This window comes from Sminthopsis crassicaudata, chromosome 1, assembly GCF_048593235.1.
Source record: "Sminthopsis crassicaudata isolate SCR6 chromosome 1, ASM4859323v1, whole genome shotgun sequence".
Classification (NCBI taxonomy): Eukaryota; Metazoa; Chordata; class Mammalia; order Dasyuromorphia; family Dasyuridae; genus Sminthopsis; species Sminthopsis crassicaudata.
In genome coordinates, this window is record NC_133617.1 from 483499698 (window position 1) to 483519156 (window position 19459).

At 35.7% G+C, this 19459-nt stretch overlaps 1 protein-coding gene across 6 annotated transcripts in view; it reads left to right on the top strand.

Moving 5' to 3' along the window:
• SDK1 (sidekick cell adhesion molecule 1) overlaps positions 1-19459 on the top strand; it is a 1233278-nt gene that overhangs the window by 1020058 nt on the left and 193761 nt on the right. For all 6 annotated transcript variants that reach the window (XM_074281198.1, XM_074281201.1, XM_074281200.1 and 3 more), the window contains 4 exons: positions 2184-2293; positions 4199-4349; positions 4976-5213; positions 17255-17370. In XM_074281198.1, coding sequence (XP_074137299.1) covers positions 2184-2293; positions 4199-4349; positions 4976-5213; positions 17255-17370 — 615 coding nt within the window. The remainder of the gene's footprint in view (positions 1-2183; positions 2294-4198; positions 4350-4975; positions 5214-17254; positions 17371-19459) is intronic.

Here is a 19459-nt window from a genome sequence, read left to right on the forward strand (position 1 = left end):
AGGAAGGAAGGAAGGAAGGAAGGAAGGAAGGAAGGAAGGAAGGAAGGAAGGAAGGAAGGAAGGAAGGAAGGAAAAAGAAGACAGATGTCATCATTATAGTAATACATCAAGTTTTGTGAGAAATGTAGATTAATGGAAAGGAACATGTAGAATGATGTTCTGTATTGGTGTGGACAAGAATTTTGTTCTAATCCCCTTGTTGTTAAGTTCTTATGTTCTCCAGCCCTTTGGATTCCTTGAGTGAGTCACCTCCATGGTATGCTGGAACTGTTCTGTTGCATCCACTTTGGGCAAGCTCTTATACCATCCTCTCCTCCAGCCTAAAGCTGAATAAATGCATAGTGAAGAAAGAGTATTATTTTTAAATTTATTTTATTTTTCATTTATGGAATAAAATAGTCATTCTGTAATACAGTATAATAAAAAAGATGGTTGCACATGAGACTGCAAATCTATTATGTACTATTTGCTATTCCTATTAAATATACGGTTATCATTTTTTCTTATTTCTTTTTTTCTTCTCTTCTTCCTGCCCTAGAAATGACCACCATTAGACACAAATAGGTATATATGTGTATAGATAATGTAAAATTCTGTGCATACTTCTATTTCTTAATTCTTTCAGTGGATGCATCTTTCTTCATGTGTCCTTTATTATTAATCTAACCACATGTGGAGTGAGGCTTATTTGGGTAAACTATCTAATGACAACCAGTCATTTCTATTTCTAATTCATAGGATTGTAGAATTAAAGATAGAAGAGGCCACATTGATCATTGAATTTGATCTCTTAATTTTACAGATTAGGAAGCTATGGTTTAGAGAGTGACTTGCCCAGAATCACACAGCTAGTCAGTGTCTGAGATGGAATTTGAACCCAGGTACTCTTGTCTCTGAATCAGGTGCCTTAACCTGCCCATGCTGCTTCCCATGCATTGTGGACCTAAGCTGCTCTGCCTTCTGCAGAAAGTTTCTAGAGGGCCAGCTGGTTTTTCTGTAGCTCCTGGGTGAGCTACCTGCATGTCCCACAATAGGGCTTTCTAAAGCTAATAGACATGCAGGTGGGCAGAGCCAGAACAAAGAGGACCATATGATATATCCAAGGAGAGCTGCAAAAAAAGCTGGGCTGGGAGACTTACATACTAGATGTTGATCTTGACAGAATTTTCTCAATTTACAGAACTTAGTTGTTCTGCAAAGGCCTCTATGCTTTTATGTACTGCCAGTAGCACCTACCAACTGCTTTTGAATTCCCCTTCACTGGGACTCTTTCATTGCCACCTTCTTCTCTCTTCTCTCTCTAGCAAAGACTACTTTGGACATTGCTCAGCTTTCCCTTCTCCAGAATAGCAAAGAGTTTATTGTCTAGTCCCTTAATCATGTTTCTGTCTCTTACTTAAATCTTTGGTTATTTTCATATTCCTTCAAAGAGAATCTAAAGACTACTGAAGATAATGGGAGAATCCTCTTAATTCCTTCTTTATTTTTTTCTAATTTCGGTCTCAGCATTTGTCTATTGTGCTTGCTTTTTAAAAGAACAATATTACATGGATGATTCATGTGCAATTTATTATCCACTCTGACGCCCAGATCTTTTTCTGCCAGATTTCTTTTTATTTGATAGCCTGTTTCTGCTTTATTTTTTTTCCCATTGAGTGCACTATCCTCTACTTGTCTTTGTTGAACTTTATTCTCTCTTGTTTCTGACCACTTCTTCTGTTTACCAAGGTCATTTTCAATTCTGTTACTGTCTTCCAAAGTGCTGGCTACCTGCCAAATGTGGTTCCATCTGCAAACTTAATGAGTATGTTTTCTATTCCATCATTTAAGTCATTTATGAAATATTAAACAGCATTGGAGCCTTGATTGTTCTCAGCTCAACACTATTTGTCTGACCCGATATTCTCTCCTTGCATGCCTTCTGCCTCCTACATATATGTCAGTCCTCATCAGGGATACCCTGACCATTCAGGATTTAGCATGGCTGGGACAGGAGCATAGAAATTCATTAGAACGTACTGTGATAATCCTCTCATTCGACAAAAAGTGGTACCTCTATTTTATAAGCCATAATCCTGAGAAACAGAGGTCCAGACCCAAGCTTAGGTGACTATCGCTGACCTGGACACTGGAAATCCATAGCACTTGCTAAGCCTACTTGACATCTTCCTTCTCCTAAACAGATTGGTGCAATAGGTGATGAGGAGGAGTGGAGCTGTCTCTATGAAGAAGAGAATGAGCCAGATGCCCAAATGTTGGAGATCCCAAACCTCACTCCTTACACTCATTACAGGTGAGCACAGCAGGTGATAAACTAACTACAAGCAAAAGTTTGTCCACACATGAGTGAGTGGCTTCAGAGAGCCAAACGCAGTTACATACGTGTGAATTCCAAGTTCTAGGCAATAATGATAGTGAATCAGACTTTAAAGTGTTGGCAAAATACACAGCTAAATATTGTGTCAAGGGATATCATGCCCTAGTCCTAGATTTGGAAGGTTCTTTTCATCTAATAACCAGCAACATCCCCAAAGAAACGTCTTCTCTGTTATTATAGGATTGAAAACCAAGAATTTGGGGCAGAGATGTGGCTCTTTTCTCACAAAAAAACTGTGTAATTGTAACTACCAAAGAACAATGTGCAAATAAAAGCTATCCTATAAATATCCTTCTGTTTGCAACTATTAAAGGCCTTTCCAAAGGGCTCTTTTTACCAATACACCTCTTGTATTTGATCCTGAAACTTAGCCTGGCAGTAAATCCTTGGCCTTAACAAAGGGGAGAATGATCACAAGCTGTTAGAGATGTTATAACTTCCTGTAAGATCACTGAAGGAGATGAATTTACCAGTTATCACCAGATGTAGAGTTTGATAATGTCATTGTTCTGCCAGAACGGATACATTTTGTGAGCTCAGGGAAGAAAGAAATAATACAGGGAGTAAGAGGTAAAGTTGTCAAGATCACTTTCTTTGCATGTTGTTAATATTGAAAGGAACAAGTCATGAAATGCTGTATTCTTTTGCATGTTCTTCCCCGAAATAGAACAGACCCATCATGGTTCTGTACCAATGGTGGAATCTTTTTTTTTTTTTTTTTACCCCTAACTTTTATCATCAATCAAATCATTATGACTGGGGCCCATAGGCAAGTCAAAATGTAGTCTTTAAACTCAGGAACCCTGAGTACAAACACCACCTCTGACATTTACAGGCTCACTTAACCTCTGTTTCCTCAACTGTGAAATGAAAAGATTGGGCTAGATATCCTTCGATGTCCCTTCTAGCTCAATGTGTATAATCCTATAATCAAATATTCGAAAGCTAAAGTCTCAGCGTCCTCTTACTAGTTGCGTGACCACCTAACAGCTCAGGGCTTCATCTTTAAAAGGGAAATAGTGCTTGTTCTGTCTACTTCACAGGGTTGTTAGAAGGACAAGTACTTTGTAAAAATTAAGGCGTGGCATAAGTGTGAGTTCTTTTATTATCGTCATTCCAAATATCCGAAAATATCAAGGCCCTTTTCCTCATAGTCTGAGACATCTGATATTCACTCTGAGTACTTAGTTTGTCTTTGAGTGTCCTGGCATTTTTGTGTATGTGTGTATATATATATATATATATATATATATATACATATACACATACATATATGGGTTATTTTTTATGTTTCTGTGTGTGTTCTTTCTTTAACTGAAATAATAATACCTTTTGATTGTGAACAAAAATATAAAGATGAGCTAGAACTGAGAGTTTCAGGAGATAAGCAAGAAAAAACAAATTTTTCTTAATCACTCAGAAGAAATTTTTCATTAAAAGATACTATTTTGTAAATAGCAGTGATATTGAATACATATGAGGTAGGGTTGGAGTGAGTGATCTCTAAAGTCTCTTTCCAATTCTAATACCAGATGAAATAGCCATTGGAACAAAAATCTGGTGCTTCCCTGAATTTTGACACAAGCAGTGATAATTTGCAATTAAAGGTATCAGAATATCTAATAGATAAAATTTTCTGTTACTTGGGTATGTGAAATTATTTGATTTTACTTCACTTCTTATCTTTCGAAGCTTCTTAGAAAAAAGGCCTAAATTAAATGATGTATATATTGGAAATGAGAAGGGTAACCTTGAATCTTTGGGGATCTGCTGAACTCTCTCCTTGTTCTTTTTTCCATTTACTTCCTGATTCTTCTTTAGGTTTAGGATGAGACAAGTAAACATTGTTGGCTCCAGTCCTTTCAGTCCATCATCTCGTGTCATCCAGACTTTGCAGGCCCCACCTGATGTAGCCCCTGCAAGTATAACAGTTCGAACAGCAAGTGAGACCAGTCTATGGCTCCGATGGGTGGTAAGTTATGAACTACAAGACAAGTAATCTTAAGGTCAATGGGGAATATAAAATGAATCAGAAGCTTAGAAGTTTTTCGTCATGCTTTTTTTTTTCTAGTCCATATGAATATCAATATTAAACCAAAAAATATTACATTTTACATTAAGTCTTAGATCTTGGACCTGTGCAGACTGTCTTGTTAATCATCGATATTCTCTTTTCTTGGAACTAAAAAATATTCCTCAGTGAAAAAAGCCAATGATGTTACATGCTGGACCTGTAAGTCCCTAAGCTAGGTCAACATTGAACCAATATTCAATATTTGTATGAGAGCCAGTTTGATATTTAATCAAAGCATTCCCCTGCAAAATAAAGCCAAAATGTATGAGAAGAAATTATGCTCAGCTGAAGTTAATGACATGGTTTCATTTAATTAACAAATGAAAAATATCAAGAGGAAAGTAGAATGGAAAATTATACCAAATAAAATATTTTCCTTGATCAATAAAGGCAAATAAAACACAGACTCAACACCATGAGGTCATTCTTTCCTCTAGGTTATTTTTAGTCTTATAGGTACAAAATGTCACCTGAATCACAGTTAGGAAATTTCAAAACATCATTCTATCATTATTTATTTCCAGCCACTCCCTGATTCACAGTATAATGGCAATCCTGAATCTGTGGGCTATAGAATTAAATATTGGCGAACTGACCTTCAGTCTTCAATAATGGTACAAGTAATCCATGACAGATTGGAGAGAGAATACACCATTGAGGAGCTGGAAGAATGGACTGAATATGAGTTACAGATGCAGGCATTCAATGCCATTGGAGCAGGGCCTTGGAGTGAAGTGGTGAGAGGTCGGACTCGTGAATCTGGTAAGTAAGAAAAAAAATTCTCTTTGAGGCCATTTTCATTCTTTTTGATCTTACTTTCAGAAGCTTTTCATTTTATCTAATTCTCTAATCTTTATGTTAATAGCATCTCATTAGCCTTGTTTTATCCAAGCCTCACTAGGCTCTTTTCTAACCCACAAAATTGACCTTGTCAGTTAGGTAAAACTACATTAATACTAATTTGGAAGTTGTGGTAGTGCTCACAGAGCTTAAGCTCAAATTTATCTGAGTGAATGATTTTCCTTATAGAGAAAGTAAATCCTTGAATACTTCAGAAATATCTATTTATTTTTTTAAATTATGGAAGGAACTTCGGTGTATTAAGCAACCTCTTATGGAAGCTGCTAATCAGGCGTACGCTGCTAAATATTTAACAATCAGCTCTTGGGTATTGGAGGAAATGTACACATAATATATTTTTAAGTTTAATCTGCATTATTAACATTTTTTCCATCAATTTCTTAAGTCTAGACAAGAGACAAAACAGTAAATCAAGTCCTGATTTATAGGATTTACTGATTTTCAAGATATAAATGCTCATACTAAAAAATTTTATAAATGGCTGTTATGAGCTGGTATGATCAGCATATTCATGTTTCTAATACTAAAGAGGAGTCTCACATATGAGTTGGACTAGATGAAGCCTGAGGTCTTTAAAACTCTGAGATCCTATGATTCTATGAATGTGTTCATGACACATTTCTTCTGCATTATTTTTTGTTTAAAACAGGACTTTGGAAGCCCTGTGCTATGCAACTGTTTGCATATACTTAATTACTGCATTGCATATACATGAAAGTAGCAAAACTATAGTTCATTTTAAATAGTCTGTAATTCAAATGGGACTTTCCGAATTAGTTCAAATTTGTGAGGTTTAACCTTACTAAAAGTTTGCTTCTCAGTGGAGGTATACTTCTCAGTGATAAAATGAATGTGGTCAATAACCTTCTCCATTTGTCTTATATATAATATAATTTATCCTAGGTGACAAGTGAGCAGCTATTTTCTAAGAATAATGTTGTAAATGTTTTCTCAAAATTCTGCCAGCTAACAAAATATACTTAAAAATACCCCTAGCCCTATCTCCAGACATGGAGATAGGAAGATTTAGAGACTCCAAAATCCATGGTTGACCTAGAGGTTAGGCACTAACCTTTCCCCACTCCCTGAAACATTCCTAAGCCATTTCAAACTAACTGGAGCGTTCATCTCTTGCTGTCCTTGTGTCTTCCTTTTTTCTCACATCACTAATTTTCACTATCATTATATTTTAACATATACATCTATCTTTATCAATATGGGAAGGATAAAAATCATGTTCCACTGAGCCCAGTGTTAGTCAGCCTTTTCTCAGGAGCCAAGGTGATGGAAAAAGATAACACATTATTTAAGTTTGTAGGTGACACCAGTGGAGAGATAGTCAGTATCACAAAGGACATGTTAGAATTCAGTTTGACCTTCATGGAATGGCAAAATAATGAGAAACATTCGTAGCAATGTTCTTTTAGGTCAGATACAAGGTAGCTCAAAAATTAACCAAGCAGATTCACCCAGGCAGAGCAGAATATATATGAGAACATACATGAGAATACAGGGAAATGACAGCAGGGCTCTACAATGCTAAACGCACGAGTTGTATGACCATCTGTATTTCCAAGGAGACTCCTTTCTGGTACACTCTGGGAACCTACTCATCCCACTGATGCTGTATGTGGTTGTGGGACAATGTACTCTAGGTTTATAGGGAGAATGTTTTATTTCTATAATTGATACTACAGATAATGATAGTGATAATAACTAGCTTTTTTACAGTTCTTTAAGGTTTTCAAAACACTTTACAAATAGAATCTTATTTAATCCTCACAATAACCCTAGGGAGATAAGTAACTATCTCATTTTTACATATTAGGAAACTAAGGCAGCTGAGGTTGTGATTTAATTGATTGCTATTTTTCTTAAAATGTCATCTCAATTAATGGCTTTACTTTGAAATTTTTTTAAAATCACATAAATATAATACAGAATATGGAATAGAGGATAGAAATTTCATTGGTATAAGGAACTCCCCAATAGAAAAATCATTTTATCAATGTTGAGATAGCTATGGTCTCTATAACCAGTCTTGTAGAGTTTATTCAAAGCAAATAAGAATATTGAATAACAGGATAAATTGAAGCATGAATTTTAAAAAATGAAAATATCTGTTAATCATAGAATCTGAGAGCTAAAAAGGAACCTTGTGACTTCTTAGTTCATATAGTCATGAGTCAAATACTGTAGCCATTAGGAAGCAAACATGGTAATGGCATCTACAAATAATAATTTTCATTTCTATTCCATTTGAATTTATCTTAGTTCATTACAAGCACCCAGACTACGCTGCCCAAGTGTCCAGACAACTAGTTTATCTCACTGAGTTGGCCATTATGGTTTCTTAGTATCTAATCTGTAAGCTGAGTAGTCTAGCTATTGTATAGCATACATAGGGTACAGGAACATTGGGATGTACTTCCCAGTATACTTAGGACCAACTTCTTATGGTAACATTTCCTATTATCATTCTCCAAAAGATGTGGATAACTTGAAAGAATTTGGGGAACAACAGTGATAATTAAGAGTGAGCAAGTAGAGTTTTTTGAAGAAAGGTGAGAAGACAAATTATTAAATCTTGAGAAAGAAAGACTGAAGAGTAATTTAATACCAACAATCCTCACTTTTCATTGTTTCCATTTCACTGCTCTGCTTATTTAAAACTGCCTAATAAAAACTTACACTTCTTTCCACTGCTTGTCCATGTTCATTCACTGGCTCCTATCCAGGGACACTGAATCTGACTACCAAGACAGATTGTAACACATGTGCATAGTCAGGATTCTGACTTATTACAATCCATTTTAAGATGGGGTCTTTGGGTATACTTTGCTTCTAAAGGTGGGGACTGCCTGTAATGGTCTTTAAGTATATGAAGAGCTCTTACATAGGGTAGTTATCAGCTATTCTCTACCTTTCCTAAAGACAAAATAAGAGGAAATGGTTTCAAACTATAGGATCAGTAATTTAGATTAGATAGAAGGATGAATTTTCTGTGTAAGAGTTAGAAACCACTGGAATGGGTTACTAATGACCTTTAAAAAAGGATGAATGTTTAAGATATTCTTTTCTGAAGATGGGGAGATGATGACCCCTCAGGGTTACTTCTAAAACTGAAGGGTTTTTTAATCTCAAAAATGAAAGATTAGACCAAGCTGTGACCATGCACAAAGCAGAGATTTTTAAAGATGTTTTTTCTTTGATATATTTGTCTTGTTGATTTTTTTAAAAGGCCTTAGAAAAACTTTTTTTAAAGGAAACATATCTAATACTTTTCTAAAATGAAGCTCCTTCTAATCCTGGAAAAGAATAAACAGCAACTAAACATTTCTTGGAAGACATAAGATTTTAAGAAAATGAAAACTTACATAAAGGTGGAGCCCCAACTTGACCACAATCTATGTTTAAATTGTGTTGTTGTCATTCTTGTGGTTTTGGTCCAGCTGGACATTAATGTCATTCCACTGTGATATGTAAAGCAGACTAAATTCAGAATCTTACTAAAGATTTTGAGAAGAGGAGTAACACAAGCGTTGCCAATCAAAACTTACCCAGGTGATTTCCAAGGACCTAAGGCCAAAGAGAGAAGATAAAATTTGTGATCTGCCCTAATGTCCTTTCTCCCTTGCCTCATTCCATTTTGCAGGTGAGGAGCCTCTCAGAGAGAGAGAAAGGGAAGCTATTCTCTCAAGTAAGTTAATGGTAGAATCAGAATTAATACCCAGATCTCTTTACTCAGCCCATAAGTTCAGTATTTAACATTTCCTCCTGACAAATCAGAATTCTAAGTATTCATATAGGAAGGGGATGAGGTATGCCCATAGTCCAAACTGGGATGCACAGTTGGACAGGAAAAAAAAAATCTGTGGAGCTCATTCATTGGCATATATACCTTGGGCAGATGCTGCAGATGGATTGTAAATTGAGCTCAGAATTGGCAGGGGAAGAAAGCTAGATGGATGATTGTCTTTGTAAAACTGCAAAGTTATTTTGGTGATCCTGGGCCCATTGTAAATAACCAATGTTCTTCTAGTGTTATATTTCTGCAAGTCATAGAGCACTGCAGTCTAAGAGAAATTGAAGTAAAGTATCATCCAGTAAAAGGATGAAAGTTGATAAGAACAGTCTGAATCATATTTAAAACAGTGAATAATAAGAAGTGGAATAAAGGATATCATCAAAAAAAACTAATGAGTGAAAAAGTAAATGGGCTAGTTGTATTTGAGGGTAAATAACAAACAACCCATTTGTTCCATTGATATTATTATCTGGCAAGAAAAATAGAGAAAGAGTCCAGTTTGTTAGGTGCATCCACTATGGCAAACTTATCAGAGGACTTGAACAAGAATTTCACAAAAGGGTCAGGCGTGAACAGATTGAGATCTATGTAATTGAAGGAAGCACCCACATTGAGAAGGATCCAAAGTCCATTGGAGTATTTCAGTATCATTTATTGTATGAGACAGGCAGCATACATGGTGCATAGAGAGAGGGCCTTAGCCTGACTCTAAAAAGTCCCTTGAACTCGCAGGGCTATAGATAACTCTCTGAGACTAAAAATTACAGAGAAAGTGCTGGAAATCCTCTCACCTGGAAGTTACCTATACCAATGAAATTACAGACCTAGTCCAATATATTGTGCCATCAAAATTAACCTGTTAAGTTCAAAAAGAAAATTTGCCAATATTGGGGTTAAGTCAGATACCCTTTCCAGGGAAAAGTGTATTTTTCCCACCCCCTTAATCCTCAGAAGTAATTTGTTTTGTTTTGTTTTGTTTTAAGTCACTTTTGGTAAAGTAAATGAATCATCTTGAAACACATTAACACAGGAAGAAATGAATTTTTACTTTATTCCTTTTAGGTTGCCTTTTCTTCTCTTTCTGTAGTCCACTCTCCCCTCTTTCTCTTCAGTCCTTAGGTAAAGTGAACTCCGTCTTAATTTGAGAGCAATAACCATTTTCTGCACCACCAAGCTGACTTCTGGGTATAGGATAACTGATAAACAAGTCATTGCTTTGCATTCAGGGCATAGTGTCTCAGCTGCCAAGTAAATGCATTTTTTCCATCTGGTTCAAGGACTTTGCTCCTTAAAATTGTCACCTTCCCTGAGTCTGCCAGGGAACCTCTTGTTGCTCTTCTGACCTTTTAGGATCTAAAAAGATCTTGTCCCAAAGAAAAGAAGACACCAAAAGGCAACCCCATCCCAGATATAGGCCAGGAGGTCATGTACTCCTGAGCCAGCCATGGGAAGAAGGACACAATCTATCAGCTTTGCAGAACTCACCTTTACATCTTGCAGGAAATAAAAAGATATCGAGTTCTTCTGTATGTATACATACACTCAATTAATAAAGAAATAATAAAAAGTTCTACAATCATACAGTGAACCAATTGGAAATAGCAATAGAATACTTATACGAGTATATGGCTCTTTATTCTCCTTTTCTGGAAGCAATCACATAGATCTGGCAACAGACAGAACAGATTATATATTTTTGAGTGACTGAGCCCCTGTTAGCCAGTCACTTGCATTAATATCATTTTAGGCTATAAAGATATGAAAATGAAGTTTCTTTTCCCCTAAGGTTCTGGTTTTTATAAATCTAGCCATCTAATCTGCCCCTATAACTTAGCTGGTCCAAACCACTCATTTATACTCATTCTCTAGGACACAGGGTACCTCCAGTAAATGGATGTACATAACCAGGTCTTAGAGGGGAAAATCAGTGATTACTCACTGATAGGAAGTAAGAATAGAGCACTTAATGTTTTTTTAGAGACTGACCTCTAGGAAATAGTTAAGGAATTGAGAGAAGCATTTGTTATGTTGCTATGGTGACTCACTTTTTTTTTTTTTTTTTAACGGACAGGAATGGGGTGCAACACTGATTTTGGCCATCAAGTCTATTTGGTGCTTTCACCCTCTTCTTAGATAAAATGGAAAATAAAGTCATGTATTGTTTCATAATTTTCCCCAATTAAAATGACAGTGATTCTTTTATTTACAGCTGATTGATTCAAGGAACCAGATTATCACCCTTTAAAAAAAAATGATAAGCATATCTTAAAGCGATTTCTTGGTAAATATCAAAGTGAAATGTATGAAGCACAATGAAAGCAACTAGAGAAAAATATAGAGATGGGTGCATATTTTATGGCTGCTGTGATCTAAAGACATTTTAAATTCAGGGCTGTAACATGTAATAGAAATGTCCTCAATCTTGAGTGAAATAAATAAATCTATAATTAGACCTAATAAGCAAAACCAGGGCTCTTCTTATAGAATAGTGGGAGATTTATACAGGCAAGGTCCAGTTTCCTTTTTAAAACATTCCAGAAAGCTGCCAATGCTTTCTTCAGTAATCCAGGAGGCTTTCCTGTGAATGATTCCCATCAGCACCTGATGGGTATTAGTTTTTCATATTTTCAACTTTTTTAAATCCCATGACTTAAAATAAAATACTGGCTTCCAGTGCTCAGGCCTGATGGACAACCCACAGATGGTTAACCACAAATTCATCCTCTGCCTTCACACATGGAATACAAATTTATCTTCTTTCTGATGAGCACTCTGATAAAATTTTCTATTAGCTGGGCAGTGCTGCCTTCCCTGAAATAATTAAATAAAATATGACAGCCATCTTCACTTGGGGAGCAGAATGATAGCTCTCTTAAGGTCATGGACAAGTTAACATTCCCATCTTTATTGTTGCATTGTTGTCATGTTTTCCCCTTCTCTGTCAGTCAATGGTATTTATTGAGTATTCACTGCATAGGATGCCATACAAGGCACTGGGAGAAATTTTAAAAGACTTTAGATTCTAATGAGAACCACTCCACAATGCTGTATCAAACACAGTTTTCAATACTTATCAGATACTCATTAATTGTCACTTATTGATATTGCTGATTGTGTCTGGTGACCTAGTGACCAGAAAGCTATCCTAGGCTTCCTTAAGTTTGTCTTAGAAAACAGCTGAAACCATAAAGGGTAAATATGTCAAAAGACAACCGGCCTTCATTAAGCTCTTAAAGTTTTTCCTTTTTTGCCCCCTCTTTATCCACTTATTTTCTTTTTCCTTTTAAGCTGGAGAAATGATTGATGTGAGAGTAACAGTGTGAAGATCTCCAGATAAAGTTATGGCAGCTCTCTATAGACATTCCTGGCTTATGGCAATCTATTTTCCTTTAACATAATTATATACTTGAAGAGGAAGATAAATCTGGAAGATAAAACCACGTCAGTGTAGGAAAATTTAAGAATCAGATTTTATGAAACACCATGCAGACAATACTCTGAAGCAGAGACTTTCTGCTTGTGTTCTGGCTAATTGGTTAATGAGTAGTTAAAAATTAAATTTAAGTGTTTGCTTTTCTGTAGTATGCTCACAAACCCATTCTACCTTCTGGCCTCTAGGGCCAGCACTTTGGAAGTGTATTTTTTATTACTTTCTTCAGATCGAAGAAAAACATTGGAGAGAAGGCAAATATCTTCGAACACTAATGGGGGCTTCTTTTGGAAAAATTACCAATAAATGATGTATTTTCCCTTTTCTTCAGTAGCTTATTGGGTCCTTAGGATAAGTATCCTAAAATGAAGAGTCCTGAGTTTAGTTTTGGGACAACTAGCATTGATAACTGATAGCTATTTTCTAGCTCTGTGTATTGGACAAGTTACTTCCTATCTATATAAAATCAGGTCACTTTTTCCACTCTCAATCCCTTCTTGCCCAAGAAAATTTTATGTGACCCCAAGTATATAGGTATATAAAATAAATATAAAAATCAAATATTTACTAATAATAAATTAAAATTTCATGATTCCCACAAAGATAATGCACTCTTGCACATTTAATACAGGCATGATACATGGATGAGTATAGCAGGATCATCCCAAAATTTGCATCATTTTGAAATTACAAACCTACAGAATCACTCCAAAATAAAGCTAACAACAACAAAAATAATAACATATATATATATATATATATATATATATATTGCAGTGTGCCAGAAGCTTTGCAGTTATCTCAATTGGTTCTCATAATAATGCTGGGAGTAGGTGCTATTATTATTTCCATTATGCAGATAAGGAAACTGAGGGCTAGGAAGAGATTAAGTAACTAGTCAGGGTTAGATAACCAGTAAGTCTCTAAGGCCAAATTTAAATTCAGTTATTCCTGACTCTAGGCTCAATATTCTATCCACTATGTCACCTGCCTCCAAAATGTAAAGATTAATGGCATTTTCAACAGTAATAGCCATGTTAGCCAAAAAAAAGTGTTTTTATTTTTTCCCATTTAAATTTAATCAAGTGAATATTTTAATATGTATTATGTAAAATGGATCGATTAGGAGAATCCTTGGTTAATTTGATAGAATCAGAGGCAGCTTGGTGACTCAGTGGATAAAATCCTGGTTTCAGAGTCAGGAAAAAATTGATTTCAAATCTTGCCTCAGATATTTACCAGCTATGTGGACAAGTCACTTATCTTCTATTTATCTTAATCTATCAAAGAAGAAAATGGCAAATCACTCCTGTATCACTGTCAAAAAAATCAAAAATCCCCCCAAACAAACAAACCAAAAAAAACCAGACAGTATGGTGCACGGGTCACAAAGAGTCAGACATGATTGAATGACTGAAGAACAATAAAACAATCAATTTAATAGCATTACAAGATGTCTGGAGTCAGGCAGGCATTTCCCCACAGAAACTATGACTATATCTTTTAGGACTTTGTTAAAGACGCACATAATTCCTGACTGGTTTTTAATAACAGTAACTGCCCCTAAAGTGATGCTGGGATTAGGAGGATAGATTCTTTTCAAAGGATCTATCTTTTTGTGCCTCTGTACAGTAGAGCAACAGACTTTTTTCATTCTTTTTTTCTTTCCTTCTTTCTTTCTTTCTTTCTTTCTTTCTTTCTTTCTTTCTTTCTTTCTTTCTTTCTTTCCTTCTTTTCTTCCTTCCTTCCTTCTTTCCTTCCTTCCTCCCCTCCTTCCTTTCTTTCTTTCTTCCCTCCTTTCTTCCTCCCCTCCTTTCTTTCTTCTTTCTTTCTTTCTTTCTTTCTTTCTTTCTTTCTTTCTTTCTTTCTTTCTTTCTTTCTTTCTTTCTTTCTTTCTTTCTTTCTTTCTTTCTTTCTTTCTTTCTTTCTTTCTTTCTTTCTTCCTTTCTTTCTTTCTTCCTTTCTTCTTTTCTTCCTTTCTTTCTTTCTTTCTTTCTTCCTTCCTTCCTTCCTTCCTTCCTTTCTTTCTTTCTTTCCTTTCTTTCTTTCTTTCTTTCTTTCTTTCTTTCTTTCTTTCTTTCTTTCTTTCTTTCTTTCTTTCTTTCTTTCTTTCTTTCTTTCTTTCTTTCTTTCTTTCTTTCTTTCTTTCTTTCTTTCTTCCTTCCTTCCTTCCTTCCTTCCTTCCTTCCTTCCTTCCTTCCTTCCTTCCTTCTCCTTCCTTCCTTCCTTCCTTCCTTCCTTCCTTTCTTTCTTTCTTTCTTTCTTTCTTTCTTTCTTTCTTTCTTTCCTTTCTTTCTTTCTTTCTTTCTTTCTTTCTTTCTTTCTCTTATTTTTTGGTCTTTTTTGGGTGCTCTTCTTCTAGAATGCCGTACAACTCTGGGGAAGCTGGGTTTGAGAAGAAGCAAAAAGGAATTTTTCTCATTCCATTACCTAGTAATCAATGATAGACTTGGAGCAAAAGCACAGTTATCTGTGTTCACCTATAACTTTCTAAGTATATGTCCCAAACTAGACACTTGAGAATAGACATTTCAAACTAAAAACCATAACAACTGGGAGAATAATAAGATGTTCTATAGAAGTACATAGAAGAATCAGAAATATTGGTCCATTTGGCCTAAAAATTTATAGTGTTTTTAACCCCAAATTCCAGTGTAGAGGATGGATAATTTTGATTTCCTAGGTAATGATAGCCCAGAATCTAGCCAGGGGGGAAAAAAACCCATCCTAGGGATCCTCAGAGGTTGCTTCATGAGTAGTACTAAGTCAAAGAAGGAGTAGACGTAGATTTCTTAAGAAAGATAAGAGGATTTCCTGAACAACCTGCTTTTGGACAAAGAAATCATTAACATGGCCCTAATGCTTGGAGGAAATGGAGAAAATATGTAACTTGAGGAAACAAGGAATCTTACTCTTTCCACATTTTATCAGAGAAAGTTATTCAAATATTGCTGATCTGATAGAAAGAAGGTTGCCTATGTAAGAGTTCCAAGTTGTGTTTCTCTTGCCAGGAGATAAGGATTCTCAACTAAAGGAAGTATTTAAGTCTTAGGGAGACTTAGCCCTTAGACTTAGTATCATTAGCCTATGGAAAATTAGGACCACAGGAATGACAAGGGCTTGCCTCACTAGCAACACAAGTTCAGTTTCCTTCCAAAAGAAACTTATGAGTTTATGTGAATATTTCATGTGCTTTACATAGCTACTTATGAGCTCCTGTTGGTCCTTTGAATACCTTATTTATTTTTTCCTTGTATTTACTTATAAGATCCCTTATATCCTCTGTCTTCTCTGTGGGTTGAAATAAGTACTATACCATACCTGACTTAGTTTTGTTAGTTTGAGTGTAAGTTTTTGTTAGGGTGAGAAGTTGTCCACATTTAAGGAAACCTTGATGTAAACTAAATCTAATTTTTACAACTTGGATTAGGAAAAGGAGAGCTTGGGTCTCAGAACTTCAATTATATCTGTAAGATTTCAAATGTAGTAAGAAACACTTGCTATACCTGTTTGAGAGGCACTGTGGAGTTGTGGTTAGTGTGGTTCAAATACTTCCCTGATTCACAGTAGCTATAAGCTATGGCTATGAATAAGTCACCCAACTTCTTAAGGCTCAAAGGAACTCTATATATCTATGGTATTCGATTGAGTCTGCAATTAGAGAGAGAGTTTTTATAGAAATTCCCAATACTTGTTAAATCACAGGTGTAACACCCAAGAAATGACATCTAGAATTTAGTCACACAAGGCAAACAGGAGGTTTATCAAAACAAATTCTTTTGTGGGCATGAGTCAAGAATTGCAAATTTACTTTTAAGTTACTGGGGATTTTTTTTTTCAATTAAAAAAAATATATCTTAAGAAGAAAAGTAACATAACTCTTAACTGTACAAATGAAACTAACATTTGCTAACAATTCCCCATTTCTTTAATTTGAACAAGCCCAAATACCAAGTGAAAGATGTGAGGTCCAACTTGATATTTTGCAGTTCTTCTCAAGGTTCCAGTGTAGATTATTCTCAGAAATCCAGAAGTCCTACCATTTACCCAGAACTGAATCTTTTATTTTGTTTGAATTAAGACAATTGAATACAGTGAAAGAGCAGTGGCTCTAGTCAGTAAACTTGGGTTCAAATCCTTCCTCTAATGGTTTGAGAAACTTCAGTTTTCTCATATGTAAAATGAGAGGACTAGGCAAAATGTGAGGGCCTCTGGTATCTGATCTAGTTCATAGTCCTCTAAATGAATTTTTCTAACTTTTGTGAGGCAAGAAACTTCCTTTTTTCCATTAAGTTAATGGAAGCAGTGACAGTACAAAATTCTTCATTGGATTCATTCAGGAACCAGGAATAAGCCTCTGAGTATCTAAGGATTTCTGATATTAATTGCTAATATTGAAGAGATTTATATTTCTATTGTTCTAAGACAAGTTTAATTCTTATCATTCCTAAGTGCTTAGAAGACATTATAATTTCAGGATCAGTTTTATCATTAAAATTCAACATAAAATGGGACTTGCCTTCAAACTGCTCTACAGTTTATGGAAGCAATGTGGAAGTATTGTTTACTGGGCATGTTGTTTTCCCCAGTGGGAAAAACTCCTTGGGGACAGTTTTCTTGTCTTGTATCCTCATCAACTGTCACAATGTTTGACACCTAGTAGGCACTTGTTTCACTGATGTTCCTAATTTCTGTTCCCTGCAGTTCCATCAGCTGCTCCTGAAAATGTGTCTGTTGAAGCTGTAAGCTCCACTCAGATCTTATTGACATGGGCTTCTGTACCTGACCAAGACCAAAATGGACTCATATTGGGTTATAAGGTATAAATGTATACTCTGCTTTTTAAAATTTTGATATTTGTGGGTTTTAAAGTTGCCACTTATTTTAAATGTATTACAGCAAACTCATTGCCTGTTACTTCCTTACATAAACTCTTTTTCAGGGAGGCTATCATTTTTGCACACACCATGCTCAATCCTACTTTCAAAGTTTTGTTCATTTGTCCTGCCTGCCTGACATGGCCTTACTCTTGTCTCCATATGTCCAAAGGATTATAGGCTTTAATCAGACCATACTGATCTCTTCTTTCACTGAATTCATGTAACTCTTAGTTCTAAATATAACCAGCACTGAATTAAATAGATTTCTATTATTCAGTAATTATCTTATGTTTTGTCTTCTACTATAGACTTCAAGATCTTTGAAGGCAAGGACTGTTAGTTTTGTTGAGTTTTGTTTTGTTTTGATCTTCTGTAGGACCCTAGTATAGTCCACCTATTTAAATATTGTAGGTCATCTGCAAATGTCTAGAAGCAAATTGACCCACAGGGCTAGTCATCTACCCTCAGAGTCCTAAAGAAACATGTAGTAGTAAAAAGCTATTGTTTTCTTTTTCTCAGACCACAGTTTGAAAGTCTAGGTTACCTTCTCTTAGAAACCACTTTGGTAACACTGAAAGTTCTCCCATAGAGAAGTAGGCCCCTCCAGAACATTGCCTACTCATAGATGAAACATGAAACATGAGCATTTGGGATTATATTGTAGATAGGGCATTCAAAAAAAGAAAATTCAGACACAGGTGGGATTAAATGTCAACTGAGACTCTCTTTAAACTCAGATATTCTCTGATTTATGGTTCCATAATTCTTAAAGGTATCCAAGTCCTTTCTTAGTCCATTTTTATTTTCTAGGAAAAGGAATTACCTGTTGCCTGCTGTGTGCCTTATGACTTTTTTAGGATAAAAGCAATTGGTGTTTGCATAGCACTTTACATTTGGCAAAGTATTTAGGAAACATTATCTCACTTGAATCTCACAACAATCCTGAATGGCAAGATTGCAAATATCATTGTCTCCATTTTATATTGAGTACAGTGAGAGAAGTTAAGGAACTTGGTCTTCCTGACTCCCAACTTCATTATTCCATGACTTCATCATTCTAAACCATTAAACCACTCTTCCACACTTTACACAAGGGTTCTAAAAATTTTATGGGAAGGACTATAGCTGGTATTTCTCTTAAACAACAATAGTTAACATTTATATAGTGTTTTGAGGATTGCAAAGCACTTTACAAATGTCTCATTTGTTCCTCACAACAACCTTCAGGGGTAGGTCCTATTTTTTGCCGTATTTTACAGAGGAAACAAAGACAGAAAGAGATTAAATGAGGAAACTTACTAAACTTCAATCTCTCTGCTGACCTCCAGTCTCACATTTTCAACTGTCTTTCAGACATTTTGAACTAGATGTCCAGTAGACATGTTAAATTCAACAGGTCCAACATGTAACTCATTATTTTCCCCCTAAATATTTCCCCTCTCCAACGGTACCTATTCATGCAGAGGACAATGCTCTCCTTTCCAACCCCTCAAGTTCACAAGTAAGAACCATAGTGGAGTCCTTATGCTTTCTCTTGTTCCCCCATATCCAAGCTGTTGCTGAGACTTTGTGACATTTCCTGAACATACAGCCCCTTCTCTCTTCTGTTCCTACCACCATTCTGGCGTAGACCACCATGATCTTACATCTAAGGCAATGGCCTCTTGGTAGGTTTGCCTGCCTCAAGTGTCTCCTCCCTCCATTCCATCCTCCATTCAGCCACCAACATGATTTTCTTAAAGTATAGGTCCATTAATGTCTCCCTCCTATTCAATAAACTCCAATTTCTTCCTTGATCTTAAGGATCAAATCCACAGTCCTCTGTTTGACATTAAAAATCCTTTATAACCTACTTCCTTCCTTCCTTTTCAGTCTTTCTACTGTTCCAAGAACTAGACATTGCATCTTTCAGCTCCAGGCTTTTTTCTGTTAGGCCCCCATACCTGGAACTTTTTCCCCCCTCCTCTCTGCAGGCTGCCTTCTCTGGGTTCCTTTTAAAGTCTTAATCAAAATCCTATCGTTTATAAGT